Below are 24,984 nucleotides of genomic sequence, written 5' to 3'. Positions count from 1 at the left end.
AAATAAATAAATAAATGCTGAAATAAATAAATACATGTTGAAATAAATAAATGAATAAATACATGTTGAAGTAAATCTTGAAATGAATAAATACATGGACATTTATTCATTTATTTATTCATTTCTACATTTATTCATTTATTAATTTATTTCCCGTTTGCCACTTTGCTATTTACATTTCTCAGTGCGATACATTTGCGATGCCTGGATCTGTATTTCTAGTGGGCTAGTGGGCGGGATCCAGTGCGCTTATTGGCTAATCCAATACACTGTGTTGTTGGGTTCCTGTGGGGTTTAATTTGTTTTTGTAGATTTACATAATTAAATAACTGATGCGTATCTGTAGGAATAAACAACAATACATGTTTTGATCTTTCTTTCTTTCAAACTCTAAATTTCCACTCAAATTTAATTGAATCACACTACACAGGTATTTCTAAAATGCTATGAAATTTCTGTGCTGTCTTCACCTCTCCTATGCAAATGCAAAGCTTTAGCGATTGATTAGCCATTGGAAATTCAAACTCCGCAGGTATTAGAGGAACCTAATAGCCAGATTATCTCTCTCTCTCTCTCTCTCATATATATATACATATATATATATATATATACATATATATATATATATATAATCGAAACCATTTAAGTAACACAGTTTAATGATTGCCTATCCAAAAAAAAAAAAAAAAAAATCCTTTTTAAAAAGTTCACTGACCAATAACACATGGTGTGACAATAGTTGTAACATAATAACATTGCAAATCACACTGATCTAAGCGTACTGTATTCTTCAATTGTTAAATGTACTTTTTTCTGCAGTGTGGAACTATTTACCTTTCTGGTCATTTGCAACACTGTGTTTTCAGGTTTGCTTTGGGCAAGTGGAAACCCTACATAAAACGTGTCCACTCATCATTTGGACAGTACGAGTTCCACTTCCAGAACACACGTCAAGAAAGAGTGTGTGAGGCTGTATTGCAGTCATTTTGCTTTTTTTGGGAGGGGTGCTTGTAGCAACTGATATAATGTAATAACTACTGATAATGTAGTAACTTGCTAATGCAAAAATATTATATTAGCAGGTATTATATTATCGGTAGTTATAACATTATTAGTTGCTACAGCGTTTAAAAAGCTGTCTGCCCCCACTCATACTCTTGTGCAGCTGACACTTCTTCTGCCACCTAGTAAGGCCATGATTACTGTGGAAATGTCACCACTATCGTTTCAACCTTTGCAGGTCCTCACAAGTATTAAAGCGGACCGAGGCCAAGCTAATGACGGCCTTTCCTCATCCCTGCTTGTTGTTCACCTCGATTCTGCCCGGAATCTCCCGGTAAGTACTGCGACTAACTGAGTTTCTACTGATGTCAGCTCCAGTAAGTACTCTAGAGGCTCCTGTTAACATCTTAGGTGGTCAGTTATTTTTTCCTATGTGATAATTGTTCAAGTTAAAGTGCATGTTATTACATATTTTTTCTTGTTTTCTTATAATTTGACAAAATGCAAATATACACTACTGCATATTTAGTGCTCCAGATCAATCTTGTAACAGAAATACACCTGACTGGGTCAATGTTTTGGTGTTTTTTATTTTGACAGTTTTAAGAAGTTTCTTGCCCCCTCACTCTCCTGCTTTTTACGACTCTTTCAAACAATGAAAAGCTGGAAAAATGCAGTTGCATCTCACTAAATTATTATTTTTTGGTTCCCTAGATTAGCAGTTCTGAACTGAAGGGGATATTTATCCATTAATAATTGTACGGTTTGAATATTTATCATATTTTACCTGTCAATCCCACAGCAGGGAAAGTATGCAGTTTATTTTGCATTGAAGATTTTTTTTAAATGCATATCGTCAGATGAATTTCAGCTCAATAACAAATAAAACCCATCAGAAATTTATAAGTGCATTGTCAAGACATACATAGTTTTTTTTTTTTTTAATAAAGCCTCTCTTGGTGTTCCACTTTGTATGTCTGTCATCTGCCAGCATGCTTGCGTTGTTTCTTTTTTTTTTTTTTTTTTTTTAAAGGTGTTGCTATCCGACATCCGCTGTTGTCACCTTTTTCTTTCATGTTCATGTTCAATACCTTCAGAGTTGCCATGTCTGAGCACTAACTCATCGTTGGCTTGACTATAGAGCTGCAATGTGGTAAAAATGCTAACAAAAAATATCCTGTTTGTGGCCAAGAGCATCACCTTGTGTACAGTGCATGTGTAGGACAGTATTAAGCAGTAAGAACTTTTGACTTCTTCAGCCTCTCAGTCCCATCTCTCTCTGCTTTTCTTCTCTCCATTTCCTTCTTCCTAAGAGTGTCTTCGAAGGGAACTTTGGGTGTGGATACTTAAAAGAGAGGAGAGCTTCGGGCCTAGTCTTTTGTGAAAATACTACCTCACTCTATAGAACATTATTTGTGAGTCTTCTGGAATTTTGCATTCTAGTTACTAGCGACCGTGTGATCTTGTGTTGTTAAGGCAACCAAAACCAAAAACCTTTAATACCAGGAAGCATGTTAATTTAATGACTTCATTTATTAGTTTATTTTTGCATGGATGAAATGCCTAACATATACACAGGGTGTATTTTGTTTTTAATCTATTCTACACCTTGAACTGTAGTTTGTTTGGTTTTAAAGTAAGTTGATTTACGTGTGAGTGTACTGTGAGATTAATTGAACTGGAGCTGCAGCAAGCAAGTACATGTATCTGTTTTAAAAATAGTAAAAACCTGTAGTGTATCAGTTTATGAGATGTTGAAGAAAATATGGCAAACAGTCACTAGAAGGCTGTGGCCTAGTCTGGCCTCTCTGTTGATCACCTGTTCCCATTCCTCACCTTCATGCCTATCAGATTTCCCAGCTATAGCTTTGTGCAGCATAGTGTGCATTCACTTCGTCATGCTTAAACAGCCCGCAGACCTGTACTCCGCTCAGTAAGCAGCACGCCGTGTACCTCGCCACTCTGGGAACTCAGGGTTGCCACCTTTTCAAATGGGAAGCTACCAAAACTAATAATAATAAAATGACGATGAGCAATACAGCACAACCCACACATAAATGCAAAGACTGCAATGTAACACACTGTATGCATGATAATTAATAAGATTGATTTCTTATGCAAATTATACACTATACTACAACAGTGACTCACAGCAATGCACATCCTAAACATAATGTATACTGTGACACACCAGTCATGCGGTGTCTAGACTGGTATACAGAAGATATAGGTACAGTGTACACTACTGGTCAAAAGTTATAGAACACCTCAATTTTTCCAGTTTTTATTGAAATGTACGCAGTTTAATGTCTCAATGTACTCTGAAATTAAAGCATAGAACAAATAAACAATTGGAGATAAAAAAGAAATCATGGAATCGTTTTGTTTAACAAAATGTAACTCCTTAAGCTGACAAACCCCTCTGGTCCCTTAAAAGGGCACCAAATCTGTGTGCTTCTGTTTAATCCCATGTGTACTCTTCACTGTTGTGTTGTTTGCCAAGTGTTTGGTATCCCATGAAAGCTGAGACTCTCAGTTTTCTAACAATGTGAAGCAGTCTCTGATGGTAAAAAATGTGTTTTTTATACCCCCCCCCCCAGCATTTACACCGTCTGAAATGGGGGAAACTTGGTCTGAGTAGGAATACAAAATCTCAGAAAATATTGACAATGATGACATATTCTTTAACCAGACAGTCTACTGATCAAAACAAGACCATCCACGTTTTGGTAGAAGCAACACACTCCAGTAGAGAGCTCAAAATGTCAAGATGGAAAACAGTGTACAGTGAACTAATACACAATGATTTTACATAATTGGATCTGAACTTCTCTGTGTTTGATAGAACATCAAATGATATATACTGGATTAATCATTAGGTTGTTCTGAACAAAACAACCCCCCGGGCTCTGAATGATGGCGGGTGACACGGAAACTGTAAATCAGATGTGTTTGAGAATGAAACGGGCTGGAGCCAAGAGAATAAGCTTTCAACGATTTGTGCATTGTAGGAATACAGTGTAACTTCTATGCACAGGAGCTGCACGTAACACTGCCGAATAATGCTTAAGAGGGTGTAGTAACAGTGTATAACTCTGAAATGTACATTATTTTTCAGTTTTTACCTCTGGCAGTTTACTTGCATGCTGTCACACTGACAGACTCCCTTACAGATGTAGAAACAAACAGACGCACATGCCTTTTTTTAATCTGTTAATGAATTTAAAGAATTTCGGTGAATTTGCTCTTAATCGAACCTAACCTAACCAAATACCTGTTGAGTACAAAGTGATGCTCCTGCTCTAGTCCAGAGCGTGTATGGAAATGTCCAGACCAGTAATCTGCGAGCAATCAACTAACTAACAGAGGAGCACTAGCTCTATAGGACATCCCATAGTGTTGTTATTGGCTCCACACAATAACAAGCACTGAGTGCAACACACCTCCGTAACAAAACAAAAAATCATGATAATAAGTTAATGAAAAATATACTTGCGGTCCGTTCAAAAGCGTCTGGCGGTCCGGATTCGGCCAGCGGTCCACCTGTTCACATATAGACCCCAACTATATCTAAATTCATAGTGACCAATTTTTTGAGGAATTTGTGATTAGCAGAACATTAGCAGAATTGTAACTTTTTGTGTATGATAAATGAGACAGATATAACTAATTTCAATTACACAGAGTATCAATATTAATATTGTTATTAATGTCTCTGACTTATTACTTTTTATCCCCTTTTTATTCCAAGTTTAGTTTAAGCTTTAATAAAATCTGTTATTTTCTATTTCTTTAAACTTGCGTCTGAGTCAATTTATTCCAATGAATCTGGCACTATTGACTAAGGAACTCTATATACAAATATAGCTGGTTTATTGCCACTTTGCAGTCACCAACACTACAGCATCAGTGATACCACATGGGAATAGAAACGTGTAACACTGCATCTCGTTGTATAGTGTCATAAGAAAACAAAACAAATAAACAAAATCATCATCATTCTTTCACTGGCAAATGGCAAACCGGTAAAGAAAAAAACACCAGACAGGTGGCAACCCTAGGTGTCTTAAAGAAGAGATTCAGAGCTAACTAATAATTGAGCCCATAGCATGATGGGTAAAATGCAGCCTGCCTCCTTATTTCAGATTCCAGCTTACTTCCAGAATCCAAGTTACTCCCTATAGTGTCCAGCAGGTCACATGACAAGCTAGTCATTCATGGTCATTAGTATTATCTTCTTTTATCATTTGTGGTCAATTGCAGGTGTTCGTTTTTTGCAGTTAAAGAATACAAAACTCACCAGAGTTTTGATTGTTTTGTTGATGTTTCTTTCATCTTTATTTGTTGTCCCCCCCCGCACCCCCGCCAATTACTTTGCATTTACTCAGCATATTTTCATGTCAATATCCAGTAAATCATTTTCAACCAATCTGCATGAGTTTTGGTGGGATGCTTTCTCTGTACAGAGTATCAGCTTCATTTTTTGGTGGTTGTTCTTCTTTTCATTTTAATGTGGAGAATCTTCTGTGGGAGGCAGGGGAGGGGGGTAAATGAAGTTGCATTGATGGCTGATCTTGTTAAGCTTGTGTTTGTGGTGTCTGCATTTCATCTGATTGTGTGGCCTTCCGTCTGATCATGAATTAACCTGACTCATTGTTGCATGCATCAATTAACCCAGTCTGTCCATTCTCTCTTGCCTGGGGAAAGCGCAACCCATTAGAATTTAACCCTGATGGCCTGAAGAAAACCTCAGTGAATAAAGCTCTGAAGGTACAGTACAGTGCATGTGGACAACTGGTCACACAGAGAAGGCACCAGCATTATGTTGCATTATTTTGTTGTTGTTTATTTACACATTTCAATACATTTGTATATTCATGGGTTTGATTTTTATAGATTTGTGTTTTTATTGAAAATGTATTTGGGGAGGCAAGCTGACTGGGAAAGATTGTACTGCTGCAGAAATTGTGAACAGCAAATACTCTCATCATCATAATTTCTGGTATTTATAACTCAAATTAAATTCTTACAAATTCTCAAACGTGGTCCGGGGATAAAATGTACTTTTTGGCCAATAGCCACTGTGCCTGATAGAAGGAAAAGACTTACCAGCCAAAGGCAAAGACCATGTCGTCAACATGTTAAAACATGACATTTATTCCGGTACTTAACTAATCAAAAACAAAACCTAATCACGCATTTGTATAGACTAGACAGGTGTGTATGAGGAGAAAGGATTTGGATAGAAAAGCATGCTCCCACACACTGTTTCTACTTGCAAGTGTTATAAGGTATTTGATCAAAACATTCATTCTATTGAATTATAACACTTGCTAGTAGAGACAGTGTGCAAGAGCATCGTTTTCAAATGAATCAATCACATATGCAATAACACGGCAGCTAATGGGGTGTATATAAACACACTAACACATGAGAAGGGGTTCGGGATCCCGTCTTTTCATCACGCACTTTTCATCACCAGTGTCAGTTAATCACCAATTTGAATATTCATCAGCAATATGCATATTCAGTTACAAATTACACACGGACTATTCCTTAATGTCCTACGATTCCAAAACAGACATTTAGATGGGCAGTTGTAGTCGGTTTCTCAAAGAACATCTACTTTGAAGGTAATTTGTGCAAACGTAAATAAATTAAAAAAACACCATAACCACCGTTATACACCGTTATATATATATATTCCGTTGTGCAGCAGAAAAAAAAGCACATTTCGTCTCCATCACAAAATCGTTTCCCCATAAATGTATACTTTGAAATTGATTAATACTCATCTAACACAACAACTTTGTTAAATAAATATTAGGCTATATAAAAAAATACCTTCCTATTAGAAGACGTATGGAAATTACATAATGGCAGCAGCAATAAGCAGAGCTTTCAACTCTCAGGCATCTCGTGTCAGACTCTCCTATTATTATTGTTTCCTGACATGATCACAACTTTTTATTGTCAAATTTTCAAATTAACTATAAAGGTTGTGACTGTTGTTTTGCATGTTTTGCAATTACAGCTGTAACTGACCGACCAATATGTTTTTATTTTTCAATTTGTATTGAATGAAAATTAAATTAATAGCCCAATAGTTTAGCAATGTGAGCTGTAAATGCCTTAACATTAGCATCTTTGTGGCAATGTTTTCTGGTCATATCGGTGAAATAAAAAATGTATTAGACCTATCTAGCTAATTTATCTAGTTAACTAAACGATTTACTTTTCCACATTTCCAGACCACACTCAACACGGACTGCCGGTCTACATTCAGAGACATACCTGTGTGTTTGAGTTCCAGCAAATCAAAAAATTAATAGCAATAGCTGGCTGTGTATATAGCTTGATAATATCAATTTATTTGTTGTAGTCCAATTTCCTTTTTTTTGTCATTTATAGCATTGCGGAAGGGTGTTTGTCTTTTAGGTGGGTTACCATACCAGCTGTAGATTTGTGGTAGTTTAATTGCACTGCACATATTATACATTGTATTTCCATGCAAAACTTCTCTGTGAGGAATTGTTTGCATTCTTGTAGTGCAGATATGTGCAGATCTGCAGAAATCCACCGATGGTGCGTATTTTGATATGTTTTCATTCCTCTCCATGAAATTTGTCCTCCTGGACTGAAGGCTGTCCAGATGCCATTTGTTTTAAAACATGATATTGCGGTTGGCCAGATCAACATCACTACAATGTCAACAAATTCCTGAAAAAAATTGAATTCCTGTAAACTTGAAATTGACAGATTTACCCGCCATTGGCGAAATTTACCCGGGGGTGTAATATTCCCTGAACACGGTGGTTCCCAACCCTAGCTCTAGTAGTTTTTGTTCCAGTACTGTTTCCAAAGTTTTAGACAGGTGTGAAAAAATGCTGTAAAGTAAGAATGCTTTCAAAAATAGACATGTTAATAGATTATATTTATCAATTAACTCAATGCAAAGTGAGTGAACAGAAGAAAAATCTACATCAAATCCATATTTGGTGTGACCACCCTTTGCCTTCAAAACAGCATCAATTCTTCTAGGTACACTTGCACAAAGTCAGGGATTTTGTAGGCATATAGTCAGGTGTATGATTAAACAATTATACCAAACAGGTGCTAATGATCATCAATTCAATATGTAGGTTGAAACACAATCATTAACTGAAACAGAAACAGCTGTGTAGCAGGAATAAAACTGGGTGAGGAACAGCCAAACTCAGCTAACAAGGTGAGGCTGCTGAAGACAGATTACTGTCAAAAGTCATACACCATGGCAAGACTGAGCACAGCAACAAGACACAAGGTAGTTATACTGCATCAGCAAGGTCTCTCCCAGGCAGATATTTCAAGGCAGACGGGGGTTTCCAGATGTGCTGTCCAAGCTCTTTTGAAGAAGCACAAAGATACGGGCAACGTTGAGGACCGTAGACGCAGTGGTCGGCCAAGGAAACTTACTGCAGCAGATGAAAGACACATCATGCTTACTTCCCTTTGCAATCGGAAGATGTCCAGCAGTGCCATCAGCTCAGAACTGGCAGAAAACAGTGGGACCCTGGTACACCCATCTACTGTCTGGAGAAGTCTGGTCAGAAGTGGCCTTCATGGAAGACTTGCGGCCAAAAGCCAAACCTCCGACGTGGAAACAAGGCCAAGCGACTCAACTATGCACGAAAACACAGGAACTGGGGTGCAGAAAAATGGCAGCAGGTGCTCTGGACTGATGAGTGAAAATGTGAAATATCTCACCGTAGCAGAAGGCAGTTTGTTGGCTGAAGGGCTGGAGAGCGGTACACGAATGAGTGTCTGCAGGCAACAGTGAAGCATGGTGGAGGTTCCTTGCAAATTTGGGGCTGCATTTCTGCAAATGGAGTTGGGGATTTGGTCAAAATTAATGGTCTCCTCAATGCTGAGAAGTACAGGCAGATACTTATCCATCATGCAATATCATCAGGGAGGCATCTGATTGGCCCCAAATGTATTCTGCAGCATGACAACGACCCCAAACATACAGCGACAGTCATTAAGAACTATCTTCAGTGTAAAGAAGAACAAGGAGTCCTGGAAGTGATGGTATGGCCCCCACAGAGCCCTGATCTCAACATCATCGAGTCTGTCTGGGATTACATGAGGAGAGAGAAGCAACTGAGGCTGCCTAAATCCACAGAAGAACTGAGGTTAGTTCTCCAAGATGTTTGAGCCAACCTACCTGCCGAGTTCCTTCAAAAACTGTGTGCAAGTCTACCTAGAAGAATTGATGCTGTTTTGAAGGCAAAGGGTGGTCACACCAAATATGGATTGATGTAGATTTTTCTTCTGTTCACTCACTTTGCATTTAGTTAATTGATAAATATAATCTATTAACATGTCTATTTTTGAAAGCATTCTTACGTTATAGCATTTTTTGACACCTGCCTAAAACATTTGCATAGTACTGTATAATAATAATTATGCAACCGGATTCTCCAGCCTTTTGTATGTTAAACCATTTTAAAAGTCAAATTAAGCAAGGTATTCAATTAAAATTTCAATAAAGTTCAATAAATCTAAAAATCCAGTTGGACAGTGGGGCCCAGGACTAATGCTGCTTTAACTCATGAAGGTTATTTAGGATGGTCACATGACACTGGTTTGTTATGGTGTTTTATTTTTTAGCACAGATGTGGTTACTTAATAATCACGTCCAAACACGTGAAGATTCCATTGGTTTCCTTGATTTCTGTCAGATGTATTATTGATGTAGAAGGAAATCTAATCGACACCACTAATACTAAAGTGCTGCTTTACGTAAACAATGTCTGATTGTTTAATGCTTGTGTACCGTGTAAACTAATTGTTCTTGTTTGTTTTTGTTGTCGTTTTTACTGTTTCGTAAAGAAGTTTAAATGTCCAAAGCTTTTGATGACCTTTTCCCTGGGCACTAACCTTTTGTCTTGGTGGTGGTATGGGTTGGAGCAATGGTAATGGGTATGAAATATAGGCTACACAATCTTACACAGGTCTGCTGAAATGCTATAGGCTGCTACTCCAAGGGGATATGTGAACCTTTTTTAATTCTTATTATTTTTATTATGGTACTTGGGACTTAATAGTAAAGATTGATTGATTTACATATATACTTAGAAACATTGTTTTACATTGTGATTTGGCTTCCCTCAATGGATGATTTGCAGATTTTTGGGGGAGAAAAGTCTAGAATCATTGATTAGGCAAGTTCTATGGTCTTTGATTTGGCAGTGTGTTTCTACAGTGCTATTATGAAGTAAAAAAAATACCATTTCAAAAATGTATTTTGATCAAACTGCATATTTCCGATACACATCTAATGTAACAATCACAAGCAGTGGAAACTCACGAGGTTCCCCCCCAAGTTTATAGATATTCAATATGAGCTTCATGGGTAAATCTATTATTTCGGTATCAGAAATATGTAGTTGCATCCAATAAAACTAGTCATGTTGGAAAAGGTCATAGATAGGTAAAGCATTTACCATTCATGTGCTTTAGCTTGGTTAAATCTGGAATCCATCCATGTTGTAGATCATAGTGCCACCCTTGTGTTGGAGCTGCTATCTTGGTTACATGTTTACACACAGGAAAGGTTTTTGACTGTTTTATTAGCCAATTGCTGCTTATCCATTCACATATGATTAGCATAGAAGAAAGCTTTGAAAACTGACAGGTGTGCTATAACTATAAACAAATTAAAATAATAATCTTCAACATGTCAACAAATACAATGGTAATAATATTATTGTGTGATTAGTACAAAAAGTGCAGGAGTGCAGCTTGTGGTTACTCACTGTGCTATTCATTAGTGGTCCATCCTCTAGTGACTGTAACTCCCCATAGTACCACACTAAGCTGAAAAAAACAAGGAACATCACCCGTATGTGATGTGTGGAGCACAACAGCGCAACATGACAGTTCTGCTCTGTACTATATTGAAGCTGACAGTGAGTGAGCAGCCACACAATATGTAGCTTAATTGTGACTCCACAGGCCACCATTTGCATTAATCTACAAATTAACTGACATAACTGTAAGTAAACGAGCAATCTTATTTTCACATTTAAGTCCCAGACTTTTCAGGTTTTCCCGGGAACTAGAACAAACTGAATATGTAATGGGATTGTTTCCACTTTGAACGCTTAATCTTTAGTTGAGCAAATTAGTCAAATATTTATGTGAGTTGATGCTTTTTCTTCTTGCCCACTGTCTGCATGGAAGGTCTATAACTCATGAAGTTATTTTGTTTACAAATACCCTTGAAGTGCTAACTATAAAGGCTACAGTCTGAATTGTTACTGAATGTCTACTGTCCTAATGAGTACAGAATGCTATGATCTTGTTAACAGGCTCACTGTCCTTTCTTCCACAGTCTGGGAAAAAAGTGAGCAGCGAACCAAATCCTTATGTTCACATGAGAGTTGGACACAAAAGTTTTGAGAGTAAGGTGAGAAAGTGCCAGGATGTAAGCCAGACCCCGCAAACTCTACATTGTCTCTCTGATTCTGATATTTGATATTCTGATATTATTATTATTATTATTATTATTATTATTATTATTATTATTATTATTATTATTATTAGTGGAGCTTTTTGTTTGTTATCCTTTGTTTGTGTCTGTTATTTGAAATGATAAAGTCAGGTTGTCTGAATGCGTGCACCTTCTACGTGGAATATATGTAAAAAAAACTAAAACAAAGCCTGGTTGTTTTTCAGAGCTTTTGGTTTCAAACTAACTTTGCCTCATTTTGTTAAATATCAGCTCCAAGTTTGAATGTGCAATTGTAGAGAGAAATTGCATAGATATAGGGGAGGGAACTGTAATTTATTTTATTTTTGTATAAGTATATTTGGCAATAGTAAAAGTGCCACAAGAAACTTTGTTGTTAAATCCAGTGGGTGGTATACTATTTTACTGTTGATAGAAAAATATTGTATTTGTTATAAAACAGGGCATGTATACACAATTTTAATTTTCAGATTCTTGTGAGATGCACTCTATGGGCTAAACCAAGTCAAAACCCTGACCTGCAGTATATCGTGAAGTACACACCTGTACCCTATCGCAGTTTAATTTATTCTTAGAAGCCAATTTCTATGCTTTATAAATCAAAATCCAATAGGGTACAACTTTGTCATTGGTGATTTGCGGGTTTGTCAAAGTTTAGATTTGGTCTATCCCTGTATCTCACCTAAATACCTATTATGTTCCTCTTTGTAGATTCGATACAAGACCAACGAGCCTGTCTGGGAGGAAGCTTTCTCTTTCCTTATTCACAATCCCAAATTGCAAGATCTGGATATTGAGGTACGTCAAGCAATGCTAAAGTGCAAGTCTCATACATTTTAAAGGCACGCCTGACCACAACCTGCACATTAGTCTTCTCTGAACAAAGTGCAGTTCAAAAGACAGATTTGGGTTTTTTTAGGGGGCAGTATACATCACATGGTTGTGATTGTGATTTACAGTTGCATCTTTGTTCTGACATTCCAGGTTAAGGACGAGAAGCATAAGTGCTGCTTAGGAACTCTGAACCTGCCGCTCGCTTCCCTTCTAGAAGCAGAGAACATGACTCTGCACCAGAAATTCCAGCTCAAGAACTCTGGTCCCAACTGCACCATCATGCTGAAGCTGGCCCTCAGAGTGAGTGTCACCTGTCCAGCTCTCTCGCTTCCCTTAGACAGCTTTACTGTAGTCAGCCACAGGGAAAACCAGTAATATGAAAGCAAAGTGGAATCAAGGTAAATCCTGGAGAGTCAGGGAGGATCTAGAAATGTAACACTCACTTCATTCTCCCCAAAATCCTTCTCATCTGACTTGTGATTTCTCTGCATATTAAACAAAACACTACAGTAATGTTTTATGAAGACGAAGATCACATTTGGTTGGTTTTGTTTTGTTTTGTCTGCAAGACAAACAGTGCAACTCCACATCTGGCTGTGTCGAGAAAACTAGAAAGGCACAGATGTTCATATCAAGACCTTCAATTATTCCCTTTTTTAAAAGCAAGTTTTGCATTGAGAATTCCCCATGTAGTTCCTTTCAGATTTCCACTGAATTAAATAAGACTGGCCTTAAACTGTAACCAATCCACCCAAAGCATGTTTGACATTTCATTGTCTGTCAGTTATGCTGGTTATTTGGTCATTTTTCAGCTCCATTGAAGAGAAGCCATCAAACAAACTGATTAAGTTACGCAAATTTTGATGAGAGCCCAAAATGTCATTGCCAATTAAAATGATAGGTTGCGAATGCAACCATGGTTATCTGAGGAAAGAAGCACTTCCCAAGGGGGGAGGTTTTTTTAGCACGCATCACTGGAACATATTAAAGCTGCCATTGGCCCTTGTGCCCGTCACTCAAACAGGACCCTTCCACTTCCTGTTTGTATAAAATGTGACGTCAGCGCAGGTTTGTCCTCTTTTTGCCAGGACCTAGAACTCTCGCGCTACCTTGCAACCCTTGGGCAGTGCTTCTTTTCTCAGATAACCACAAACTATCATTATCTTTTGAGTTAGAAGCACTGCCCAAGGGGGAGGGGTTACAGTTTAACAAACTGTCACAAGGGAGGAGGCAGTGAGCAGTCTCACAGGGGCACTACACACTGACCACACGTTACTGCACTGGGGCACTGGGTTGAAAAAACAGGGAACACTACAACCAAGTTCTGCCTTTTCTTTTGTGGCAACAACACCGAAGGTCCCAAGGAGTAACACCAAGCACAGCCGAACTGCGCCGAACAAAGCACTGCACACTGCAAGTGCCATGCGGGCCGTACAGGCCTAGTCGCACCATGTGTGCTGGGGGGGTACCAGGGACACTGGGCGCTGTGCTGTTCGGAATCCGGAGGGCCCATGGTAGTAAAACCACCAGCTGAAGTGTGGCTTAACACACCAGAACCACTACACGGATGAGTGAGCACAGCAGAGCTCAATCCAGTAAACTGGAAGAGCGACACCTCCTACAGCGCAGCGGAGGAGCCCCTCTCGCGAGCGAGGTCTCTTACAACAGACCGAGGCTTAGGCCGGGCAGCCGGGCCTCGGCTATTACTGCCGCGGTGCTCTTGCTATGGAGGAAAATGTCCTGTGGACAAAAACCAACACAGCGAACTAGCCTGAATAATAATAATAATAATAATAATAATAATAATAATATTAAACGACTAGTAGTCATGTGAAAGCCGAGATGAACCGAGGCACCGATGGACTTCCATGGCGCAGACGGAACAAAACAGCATGGCTAATTTAAATAAATTAAAATAGGTATCATACAACTGTAGCGAATCAGTGGAAGGAAAGCACAGTATGTGCTGCCAGGCAGCCCAAAAACGCAGTTTTCTGGATTTAGACAAAACACACAGGCTCTTTTACGCATCTTGACGAACCGAGGCAAAGGGCAAAAAGAGGAAATCTCTGTGCAGACGTCACCTTTTATACAAAGAGGAAGTAGAAGGGACCTGTTTGAGTGACGGGCACAAGGGCCAGTTGCAGCTTTGATAGACAAATGTCTTTGATACATTCCAGCGATGCGTGCAGAAAACCCCTCCCCCTTGGGCAGTGCTTCTAACTCGAAATATAACACGTTTTCAAACAGTAGCCCAGGAGTCAGATGCATACTGTGGGCCTTGGTCATGAAGTGAGTAAGAAAACTAAAGTTAAAATGCAGCTATTAGGCGCATTTACACTGCCATTTCTGATCCAGATCACATGCTACTGATCAGAAATGGCAGTGTAAATCCTCGGCAATCGGATCTAATGCAATTTGACTTTTCAGCCACCACAGGGGTCCGGTCTCAGGGAGATGGTATCGGTAGCATTTGATCCTGGCAGTGTAAACGCTCCAGTCCCGGCATGCACTGTGTGTGTTTTAGAGACGGGGGCAGACAAACGGCCTTCGCATGGAGCATAGCAGATGAGATGACACTAAATGGCTTGTATAATTGTATATAATTATTTTCAATGCTTCAGTTGTGATAAAATATGCAAGTGTGTTTGTTTTACTTGTTATAAGAATTCGTAAGGAGATAAATACAATTTTCGATACAGCCCTGTGTTCTAAAAGACTGATACATACTGATTTTTGTACTGATAAAGTTTGATCTGATGTGCTAATGCAGCAGCATTTTAAAGGCAGGCAGCAGATGTGCATCAGTGGAGCAGATAAGAGACCCTTCCCTTATTACAAATAAATAAAATATTGTTAAAATTAACACTATATGGCTTGTTACTTTATCTTAGCAAACGATATAGAATTTATTTTAATTTAAAATTTACTTATTTTATGTTTGCAAAAAATGTTTGTATATGTATTTAAAATGCTTTGCTTGTGAAAAATATGCAAGTGCGTTGATTTTACTTGTTAGAATAATTTGCAATGGGATAAAATGACTGGTTTTGATATAGCCGTGTTATAAAGGACTAATTTAATATATGCATATAATGAAGTTTGGACTTGCGTGCTAATGATCAGATGGCAGTGTAAACGCAACACCACTGATGCTGATCAAATGTTCCAATGCATTTGATCCAGATCAGAAATGGCCATGTAAATGTGCCTAATGCCTTTGCCTTGTTTAGCTAAAGCAGTGGAGTGAATTGGCATATTCTCCATATTTCCCCATGTGTTTTTACCAAGGGTTAAGGTCATGTGACCAAGCAGGGATAAAAGCAAGTATTTTGACTGTGTTTTGTTCATATTAAGCCTGAAGTTGTGCTCATCTCACTGTTGTTGCCTCTTTGTATCTAAATGATATAAGGAAACAGCATTCATTTCTTGCAGTAATAAAACTTCTCACACCATTATACTGATGCAGCATTAGTCCTTTATTCTATTCTGCTGCAACTGATTAAGGGCCAAAGTATTACTTATATCCGTAGTTAATAACTGACAGACTGCATCACTACTGGCACAAATGTGGAAGGTTTCCTTTTGTGGTAGAAGAATCTTATAAAACATTTTCCCTTAGAGAAGATGATCAAAGATTTGCTGCAAGGATTGTTCATTGACAAAACGCTTAGACACCTCTTGTAAAAATTAAATCTGATGCGTTGCCAAAGAAAAATAAATAAACGTTCAAGCCAGCACATGTGAAGTAATCTAGTTAATAGGCTCTCGTACAGCTGAGCTGAACTGTAAAACCTGTAAACAAGCAGCGTTTGTGCCCTCCTAGGTGCTGGCCGTGGAGAAGGAGCAGGCCTCAGACCATCCATCCGCAGTACAGGTGAGGAAGGCAGGTCTGGGTGGCAAAGACGGCAACAGCAGCGCCCAGCCTAAGAGCCCCCCTCCTGCCGCCCCTTCCAAGAGGGCACCAGAGTCTCCTGCGCCCATGTCCAACGTGCCGCCCTCAGCCTCCGCTTCCGCCTTCGACCTCAGCAGAAGGCCAGAGTACCCCGAGCCACCCTTCCCTGGGAGCCCCCAGAAGTTGACCAATACGGCCCGGAGCACCTCCAACTTGGCCATCTCCGGCTCCCACTCACACCTAGCAGGCAAGGAGTCCACACCCAGCATTGCCTCTGACATCTCGCTCCCCTTCGCCACCCAGGAGCTGCAGCAGAGGCTTCAGCAGCTGCAGAAGTAAGCACCGACACCTCCCAAATGCCTGCACCAGTGTGTGTGTCACTTTCTGTGGTTTGGTTGGAGGTATGCTGCACCTTACCTGTTAGTTTGTTAGTTTGTTTTCACCTGCCCAGTACGTAAATCCAGTCCATCATGAATACTATCACTTACAGACAGGGAGACAGAGAGACCGACATGGATGAGTCTACTGGAGATGGGAGGCAGTGGTAGTTGTTTGCTTCTCTGCTCGTCTCTCATTTAGTTTGAAAACCTTGCTTGGAAGCTAAAGAGGTTTTTATTTTTTTTGTCTACATATTTAAAAAAATTCTATGGAATATGTGCAGAGCTAACATGCTAAAGTCATTTTCTGACAGAAAGGAAAGGAAACCAATGGATACTCAAAAAGTACCAAACGTATGCTACCCTTTGACAAATTATATATATTTTAAATAATATATAAAAAAACGATATCCCTACTATTATTTGTAAAACCAATTATAAAAGTTATATAGTAGTTATGGTGTGGTACTTCCTATTGCATTGCCGTTTCCATTGCAACGTTGCCTTCTTCCTGCGCATACGGGTACACACGTTGAAAAAACATAGTACATTGATTTGTGTGAGAGAGCAGTACAAAAATAACAAAGTAATGGATCGATTTGTTATTGAACGTCCAAAACTAGTGGAAGATATATCCAAGGTTCCTGCTTCTGAGGATGACCAAGATTGTGTAAAAACAGTAACGGAATTTAACTCAGGCAATGTGAACCATCTTCAAAGGAAGAAACAAGCGATGAAATCACCACACCCATTCACGCAAGTGAGTCTTACAGTGGAAATCTCCTGGTTACTGGAAGACGGAACAGTGTTGGAAAGTATAAAAGAACATGAGTAGTTAATTGTGGGAAGAGACGACGTTGGCTGCTTGCAAATCTGCATATACATTGGACCCTTCAAATCACAAGGGCTAAAATGTCACAGACGAAAAGAAACGTCAGTCTCTGAGGTAAACAAAACCAGCATGATGCCCCAAGAAGCTTAGATATATGTGAGACAGATAAAACATAGCAATTTGAAAAAGCAACTGCCTGTCAAGAGTCTACATGTCAGGAAAATACATGCCGTGTATTTCATAGAGTAGCAAAAAAAAAAAATATATATATATATTTTTTTTTTTACATTTAAACTAAGGTCGAATATAAAATGAAAAACTTCATTCTTTCTCAGAGGTGAAATGGTTAACATGGGCTGCAGGACTACAACAACAGGGTTTCATTTAAATTTCCATTTTGACCACTGCCAAACAGAAAAAAATAAAAAAATGTGCTTATTTTTCCTCAGTGGAACAGCTGCTAGCCAGTATCCCCTGGGCCAAGTCCAGCTGACTGTCCGACACAGCTCTCAAAGGAATAAACTGATTGTGGTGGTTCACGGTTGCCGGTGAGTATTAAGAAGCACTAAGAAGCTCTTTACACAGAGAATGCCATTTGGGTCCTGTTAGCAGGAAATGTAAAAGCATGGTTTCTGTGCCTCCTTTACTGTCTGGGGCCCCAGTATCAGATTGAAAAAAACAATAATAATAACCATATTTTGCAATAACGACTTCATGACTGCATTCCCAATTAGCTGGCTGCAATGAATTGAAGAAACATAGCACTACCAAGGGAAAAAACCATTAACGCAATCAGCATTGTGTGTGTGTGGGGGGAATAAAAACACTAAAATATTGGCACCCCCTGCTTTCCTGTGCAAACGTGCCAAGTCTGGCTGGTGTCCTGTGATTGGGCACTGTGTGCAGCAGGGTTTGTAGTCCTCTCAGTACAAACCTGAGAGTGATTATTGGTGCTGGATTATTGACTGCCTTACCGAGCTCCAGTCTGTCTCGGCAGGAACCTCATTGCGTTCACCGAGGATGGCTCAGATCCATACGTCCGCCTGTATCTGCTGCCCGATAAAAGGCGAACGGGCAGGAGGAAAACCCACAACATGAAGAAGACCTTGAACCCGGTGTTCGACCAGACGTGAGTTAATCCAGTCCTGTACTTAACCCCCTCTTGAAGACTGCATCCTAAACGAGGTCTGCTCGCATGGCAAACAAGCAGCAGTGCCGAGCTGTACTGACCTGTATGTTTCTGTGCGTCTCCAAGGTTTGAATTCAGCGTTTCCATGGTGGAACTGCACCGGCGGACTCTGGACGTCGCCGTTAAGAATGGAGGCGGGTTGCTGTCGAAACACAAAGGGCTTCTTGGGAAGGTCGGTCCTCCACACAGCCTCCAGTTACCCTGCAGTATAGTGCAGAGACTTTAGAGAACCTGTCAAAGATTAAACAGAGATCTGAAGACAAATTATAGGACTTGAGATTTTACATGGGGGAGGAAAGGGGGCAGGGGGCAAGCGGATTTAATTGGGATGGGTTTGTGCTTCTGAGACTTATAATTATTTTGAGGGGTTTTGTCACCAGGAAGATAATATGCCAGGAGATCAAGGTTTGCAATGAAAGAGTAGTTTGAGACAGGGATTGGCGGTACACATATGTAAATTATTATTATTATGCAAATATATATTTTTTATCATCTGATTAACATTCTTTGGGGGGAAGGGGCTTCTGACAAAGTGATTTGAATTAGATGGGGCCAAAGATTGTGAGCTGCTGCTTTTGAACTGTGGAGCTGAGTATCTGTAGCTGGATTTGACTGTTTTTATTTGTGTAGGTGTTGGTAGATTTGACTTCTGAAGATATAGCCAAAGGATGGACTCAATGGTGAGTAAACGATAAACGTCAGTTGACATGCATCTATTATCAGTTGGGCATAATAATAATACCTTTTTGAGACATCACTTAGATTAGCCAGACATGTATAAAAACAATACTCAGAGAAGAAACCTGACCATTAAATTAAAAACTAAAACTGAAACGCAGTTGCTCCGATTGTGCCAGTGTAATGCTCTTTGATAAAACTGTTTAAATGGCATAGGCACTGTAAATCCAATTATAAATCATATATGCAGGGTTCGTACGCTAGTCTGGAAGTATGGAAAATGCAAAACTGATTTCCAGGGCTTAAATATGTTTGTAAAATCTTTCCTGAATGGCAGCCTCCAAACTGCCATGGATAATGATAAATGAAAACCATATAACAACCAAACTTGGAAATTACTCTGACTATAAAGCGACTACACTTTTCATCACTGACACCCTATTAACACTAAAACAGCCAAAATGTCATACTACATAAAACTGCAGCATTTCCACGATGTGGTTCTCCAGTATAAAACAGCTATATGATGAAAATTAAAAACTAGGAAATGGAAAAAACTGAATAGTTTTACGTATGAACATCACACAACATTTTCGGGGAAGAAACACTGCATTTACATTGAAAATTATTTTTCTTTTTTCAAAACATGCGCATATACATAAACATCAGAAAACGAATAATAAACTTTTCACAAAAAACTGTGTACGCTGGTGTATAAATCAGTATGCACATATCTTTAGCAATTATAAAACATAAATAACCAGTCATGAAAATAGCTTAAAACTGAAATATGACATATTATGCAACGTGAAAGCACGTTGAAATGTTTGTCTATTCTAGCTTCGTATCCTTGAGCGCGTTTGTAGCGCAGTCTTCCAAGTTTATTGTATTGAGCATTTCAATAAATGGCACAGAGCAAGCGGTGATGGCACAGGTTTTGATAGGGATTGAGTTTTAGTTGATAATTACTTTTCATTGTTTATTGTTATAGCGTTTCAGTGTATTATTTTCACTTGCGTGTCAGTATTGTTTATTATTTTCATACGAGTTCCAGTGTATTGTGTGTTATTTGTATTTTTGTTTCATTGTTTCATTTTGTTCATTTAAGTGTTTTGTTTTTATTATTACAAAAGTTTATTTATTATAAAGTACAACATTGTAAACTAAAAAGTTATTTATTACATTTGCATTGTTTTTTTTTATTCAAACAAACAATACAAATCGTTTTTATTTTTTACTGAACATGGAACATGGTTCATGAAAAACACATTTTGGAACATTTTCTTGTATTTCATTCATCATATTTATTAATTTAAAAGCAATTCCAGGTGTTAAACATAATTATTTTCAAAATCTAGTACATAGGAAGGGTTTTCATTTTTTCATCTGGTTAAGTGAAGTAAAATTGCTATTCCTGGTCAGGGCAAGCCTCCGCTGTGAGATTTTTTTTCTATAATCAGAGCCCTGTATTTACCGTGTATTTGAGTTCAGCAAACTCAAGAATGGGATGTCATGTTGGCACCAGAACCCCATAAGAATGCATTGATAATATAGCAATGTTTTTTGTTGTTGTGATTATTCAAATAATCGATAATTTTATGTATAGAATAATCGATTATCATAATAATCGATAGCAACAGCCCTACAATGTACAAACAACACTACAGTGTAACAACCTCATCACTAGATTAATTCAGTCACACGTAACAGTGAACTTTAAAAAGTACAGAGTAAATTAAACAAATATCACTGAAAATAAACAAATATGCCAGCAGACCAAATAGGACAATTCAGAAATACGAAAAATACGAAATTCTGGAAAAATCTAATGGAAGTCTGGAAAAAGTCTGAAATTGTGATGTTGAAAAGGTGTAAGTACCCTGTATATGAGAAACCAGCCAATCACAGAGCAGCATTTCCACAAATTCCTATCCCTCTTATCGTGTGTCATCCCATTCATAGAATATAGGGATTAAAAAAATCTTCAGTTACCAGCAATGTTTCAGGAGTGGTGCCAGTTTCACAGGGTTTACATTTGTTATTAATAGTTTTGTTATGTTTAACCAGCATGAAAACCACACAGATCAGGTACTGTAGGTCAGTTACAGCGGATCCTGGACCAAAACGTTTTTTGACTGAGAGAAAGTAAAATTTTGTGAAAATAAATAATAAATAAAAATCCCCACTGTTAAGATGTGTGTGTGTCTAATCTTGATGTGTGCTTTATAATAAGTGAATAGGTCATGTGAAGGATGTCAGCAGTGATTAGGCAGCACTGTAGAGTAGTGGTTAGGGCTCTAGACTCATAACTGGAAGGTTGTGGGTTTAAATCCTGGGTGTTGTTGTACCCCTGAGCAAGGTACTTCACTTAGATTGCTCCAGTAAAAATGGCCAGCTGTATAAATTGGTACAAATGTAAGTCGCCCTGGATAAGAGCGTCTGATAAATGACGATAATGTAATGTAATGCGTCTCTTATTGTATAAGATGTTATTTTGTGGAGTCAAGCTGTTCAGTTTTGCATCATGGTCCTCTCACCTAAAACTGCACCAGATGACATCTCGTATACAGTAAGAGTGCCCCTTCACACAACCTATTAATTTATAGACAACCCTGGATGGAAAATAACTTATTTGATGACAAATTATTTCCCTGGCTTCAGTTGTTTTTTCTTTGCTCCGCCAGGTATGACCTCACTGAAGATGGGTCCAGACCAGCACCTCACCCCTAGCTTGTCGAGAGCAGAGCAGTACTGTATGGCACCTTTACTCATGCCTTCCCTGGGTCATCTTCTTACCATAAACCTGAGTCATACCAGCTTTTTAAAGCCCTTTTTTAATGAGCCTATGGGCACATCTTTGTTTTCTTTTATGTCTGTTTTTGTTTTTATACATAATATATACACCTTGTACCTGTACATTTGCTTTCAACATATTCCTGAGGATTGCATAACACAAACATGTTTTACCATCAATTAAGTTTGTGCTATAGAGTTAAGGAAGCATGTGGTGTTAAAATACGAAAAAGAAAACAGTCTGTAAACATATTTTGCTGTATTGGCACAGCTACCTTGTTTTCTGTCCGCAATGTACAACTTGTAAATAAGAACCATGATGTAGCACTGTTAGGGATGTCTAGCAGTGTAAAAAAGGAAGGCCTAATCTTATCCTTGGACAAAATTCCTATCTAAAAAGAAGGTTAACAGACTCTACACTTAGCAGTTCAAACTTATTTAGTATAGTGTGCCACAGGTTGGTATATGTTTCGCTTTTCAACTTAGTTAAAGAACACTAGCTGCCAAAGAGACAATTTCATTTTATTGCATATGTGGGTTTTAAGCCAAATTATAAATATAATATATAGTATAATATATATTATGTATGTATGTATGCATGTGTGTGTGGGTGTATATATACATGCATATACACCAGTATAAGTGTGTGTGTATGTTCACACGTTATTACTCTTTTTCATTTTTTTTTTAAATATTTTATTCATGCAATAGGTCTGATAGCATTTGTCCAACAGTACAGGTTTACAAATCACACCATCTAGCTGTGCTACATGTACCAGAGAAGCCTGTGCTTTTGGATTTCAAACAAGGAGAGCTGAACTCTGCACTGGGGTGTAGAAAACTCTGACATGTACATCCTGCTTTAGTTTTTTTAAATGTCTTTTTAACCAAACCACAGGACGGAAGGATTCATAACTTTTCAATGTGTATTGCTATAGCAAGATCATAGCCTTATCATTTCCATTACATTACATAAGAAAAACATGATCCCATATACGGTATTGTTTATTGATTGTTTTGTATTCCTGTTTAACGAAAAGGTATTTATCCAGGAAGGCATCAAAATGATAGTGGTTTTGGAGGTAACGATCAGGGAAATTAACCAGAGGAGATGCATATCATTTTGAACTGTAAAGAGATTTTGTTGGAATCATTTTTGTTGATTTGTTTGTTTATATATTTTTTTGGATTTAGTTATTCATCTACTATTATAGTGTTGTTGTTGTAATCGCACAGCTCTCATACATAATTCATATATGATAACACGTTTTGGGCCATCAATGTAAATTTGTCTCATGGATTTTCTGTATCCATCGCAATCAATGTTGCCTCCTCCATTAACTTGATTTTTCTTGTGCCTTAAAAAAATAAAATAAAGTTAAATTGGGAAAAAAATAAAAAGTAAGTATCAAACCTGTTGGTATAAAGAAGCTTTTGCAGTTTCCCTGTTCCAGAATGTTTCCTCACATCTTTTAAATAATAAAGAGCAACTGCTGTATCTGAAGTGGGTTTTTTTTGTTTGTTTTTCGTTCACTCAAGTTAGTTACTAGGGGGGAGATGCATGCTCAACTTTAGGGAACAATTCAAAGGAGAAAATTGGTTAATTCTAGTAACAGGTTAATTCTAGATCTTAATAGATCTAATTTCCTTTTTTCCACCAAAAAATGTACATTTTACAAGTACTTTCGATTGGCCTAGGACTTTAAACTTGTTTACCTTTCATCAATATCATAAGAAAAACTTGCTGAATGAAGTCCTGTTATCTAATGACCCCCATGAATTAACCCACAGTGGTCAAGTCCTCAGAAGACAAGACTTGGTGATATGCACAGTGTTGTTACCACAATACTTCACTGATAAGAACTCAGATTAGCGGCAGTGCTTTTTCATCGACTAAAATTATGATGCAAATATTCCTCGACTGAATGTTTTTCGACTTAATGGATATGATAACATGATGAAATTGCAGTTTAGGAGTGATAACGATGACTAATGAATACAGCATTTTAAACTAAAATAGACAACAACAAAAAATCAGCCATAGCCATGTGCTGCTTTGTAGGTTCGATTTCAGAAGTGGGTTTGTAATTTATTTTATTCCTTTTTTCCCCTTTTTAAATTATATTGAAATTACATTTTCCTGAAGTTAAATGGTACCAGAATAGATCCAACAATAATAAGGCGATTGATGAGGCTTTTACACAGCTTCTCTTAATTAAAATTGTGTTTAAATAACACGGTTCAGGGAATGTAAACTCCTAACAGATGTAAGACAAAGCAACGAAAATTAACTCATTGATAAGAACATAAGAAAGTGTCCAAACGAGAGGAGCCCATTCAACCCATCGTGCTCGTTTGGTGTCCATTAATAACTAAGTGATCCAAGGATCCTATCCAGTCTATTTTTAAATGTTCCCAAATTGTCGCTTCATCCACATCGCTGGGGAGTTTATTCCAGATTGTGACGACTCTCTGTGTGAAGAAGTGTCTCCTGTTTTCTGTCTTGAATGCCTTGAAGCCCAATTTCCATTTGTGTCCCCGGGTCTGTGTGTCCCTGCTGATCTGGAAAAGCTCCTCTGGTTTGATGTGGTCGATGCCTTTCATGATTTTGAAGACTTGAATCAAGTCCCCACGTAGTCTCCTCTGTTCCAGGGTGAAAAGGTTCAGTTCCTCAGTCTCTCAGTAGGACATTCCCTTCAGACCTGGAATAAGTCTGGTTGCTCTCCTCTGAACTGCCTCTAGAGCAGCGATATCTTTCTTGAAGTGTGGAGCCCAGAACTGTACACAGTATCCAGATGAGCTCTAACTAGTGCATTGTACAGTCTGAACATCACTGCCCTTATTCTCAATTCTGCACTTTTGACAATA

The 24,984-nt window shown here is 38.3% G+C and overlaps 1 protein-coding gene across 3 annotated transcripts in view; it reads left to right on the top strand.

Annotated features, from left to right (window-relative positions):
• Window positions 1–23,620, top strand: part of LOC136771379 (extended synaptotagmin-2) — a 107,521-nt gene extending 83,901 nt beyond the window's left edge. Inside the window, exons 13-23 of one of the 3 annotated variants that reach the window (XM_066723658.1) lie at window positions 1,241–1,336; window positions 2,316–2,417; window positions 11,381–11,455; window positions 12,230–12,316; window positions 12,503–12,652; window positions 16,179–16,582; window positions 17,906–18,004; window positions 18,454–18,585; window positions 18,712–18,817; window positions 19,276–19,325; window positions 22,008–23,620. In XM_066723658.1, coding sequence (XP_066579755.1) covers window positions 1,241–1,336; window positions 2,316–2,417; window positions 11,381–11,455; window positions 12,230–12,316; window positions 12,503–12,652; window positions 16,179–16,582; window positions 17,906–18,004; window positions 18,454–18,585; window positions 18,712–18,817; window positions 19,276–19,325; window positions 22,008–22,053 — 1,347 coding nt within the window. In that variant the 3' untranslated portion in view covers window positions 22,054–23,620. Of the gene's footprint in view, window positions 1–1,240; window positions 1,337–2,315; window positions 2,418–5,709; window positions 5,773–11,380; window positions 11,456–12,229; window positions 12,317–12,502; window positions 12,653–16,178; window positions 16,583–17,905; window positions 18,005–18,453; window positions 18,586–18,711; window positions 18,818–19,275; window positions 19,326–22,007 lie in introns of all 3 variants that reach the window. The other 2 variants (XM_066723667.1, XM_066723676.1) reach the window with 2 other exon arrangements.
• The last annotated feature ends 1,364 nt before the right edge of the window (window positions 23,621–24,984 follow it).

The sequence above is a fragment of the Amia ocellicauda genome, chromosome 2, assembly GCF_036373705.1.
Source record: "Amia ocellicauda isolate fAmiCal2 chromosome 2, fAmiCal2.hap1, whole genome shotgun sequence".
In the NCBI taxonomy this organism is placed as follows: Eukaryota; Metazoa; Chordata; class Actinopteri; order Amiiformes; family Amiidae; genus Amia; species Amia ocellicauda.
The sequence above is the reverse complement of the archived record's forward strand: the minus strand, read 5'-3'. Positions and strand labels throughout refer to the sequence as shown.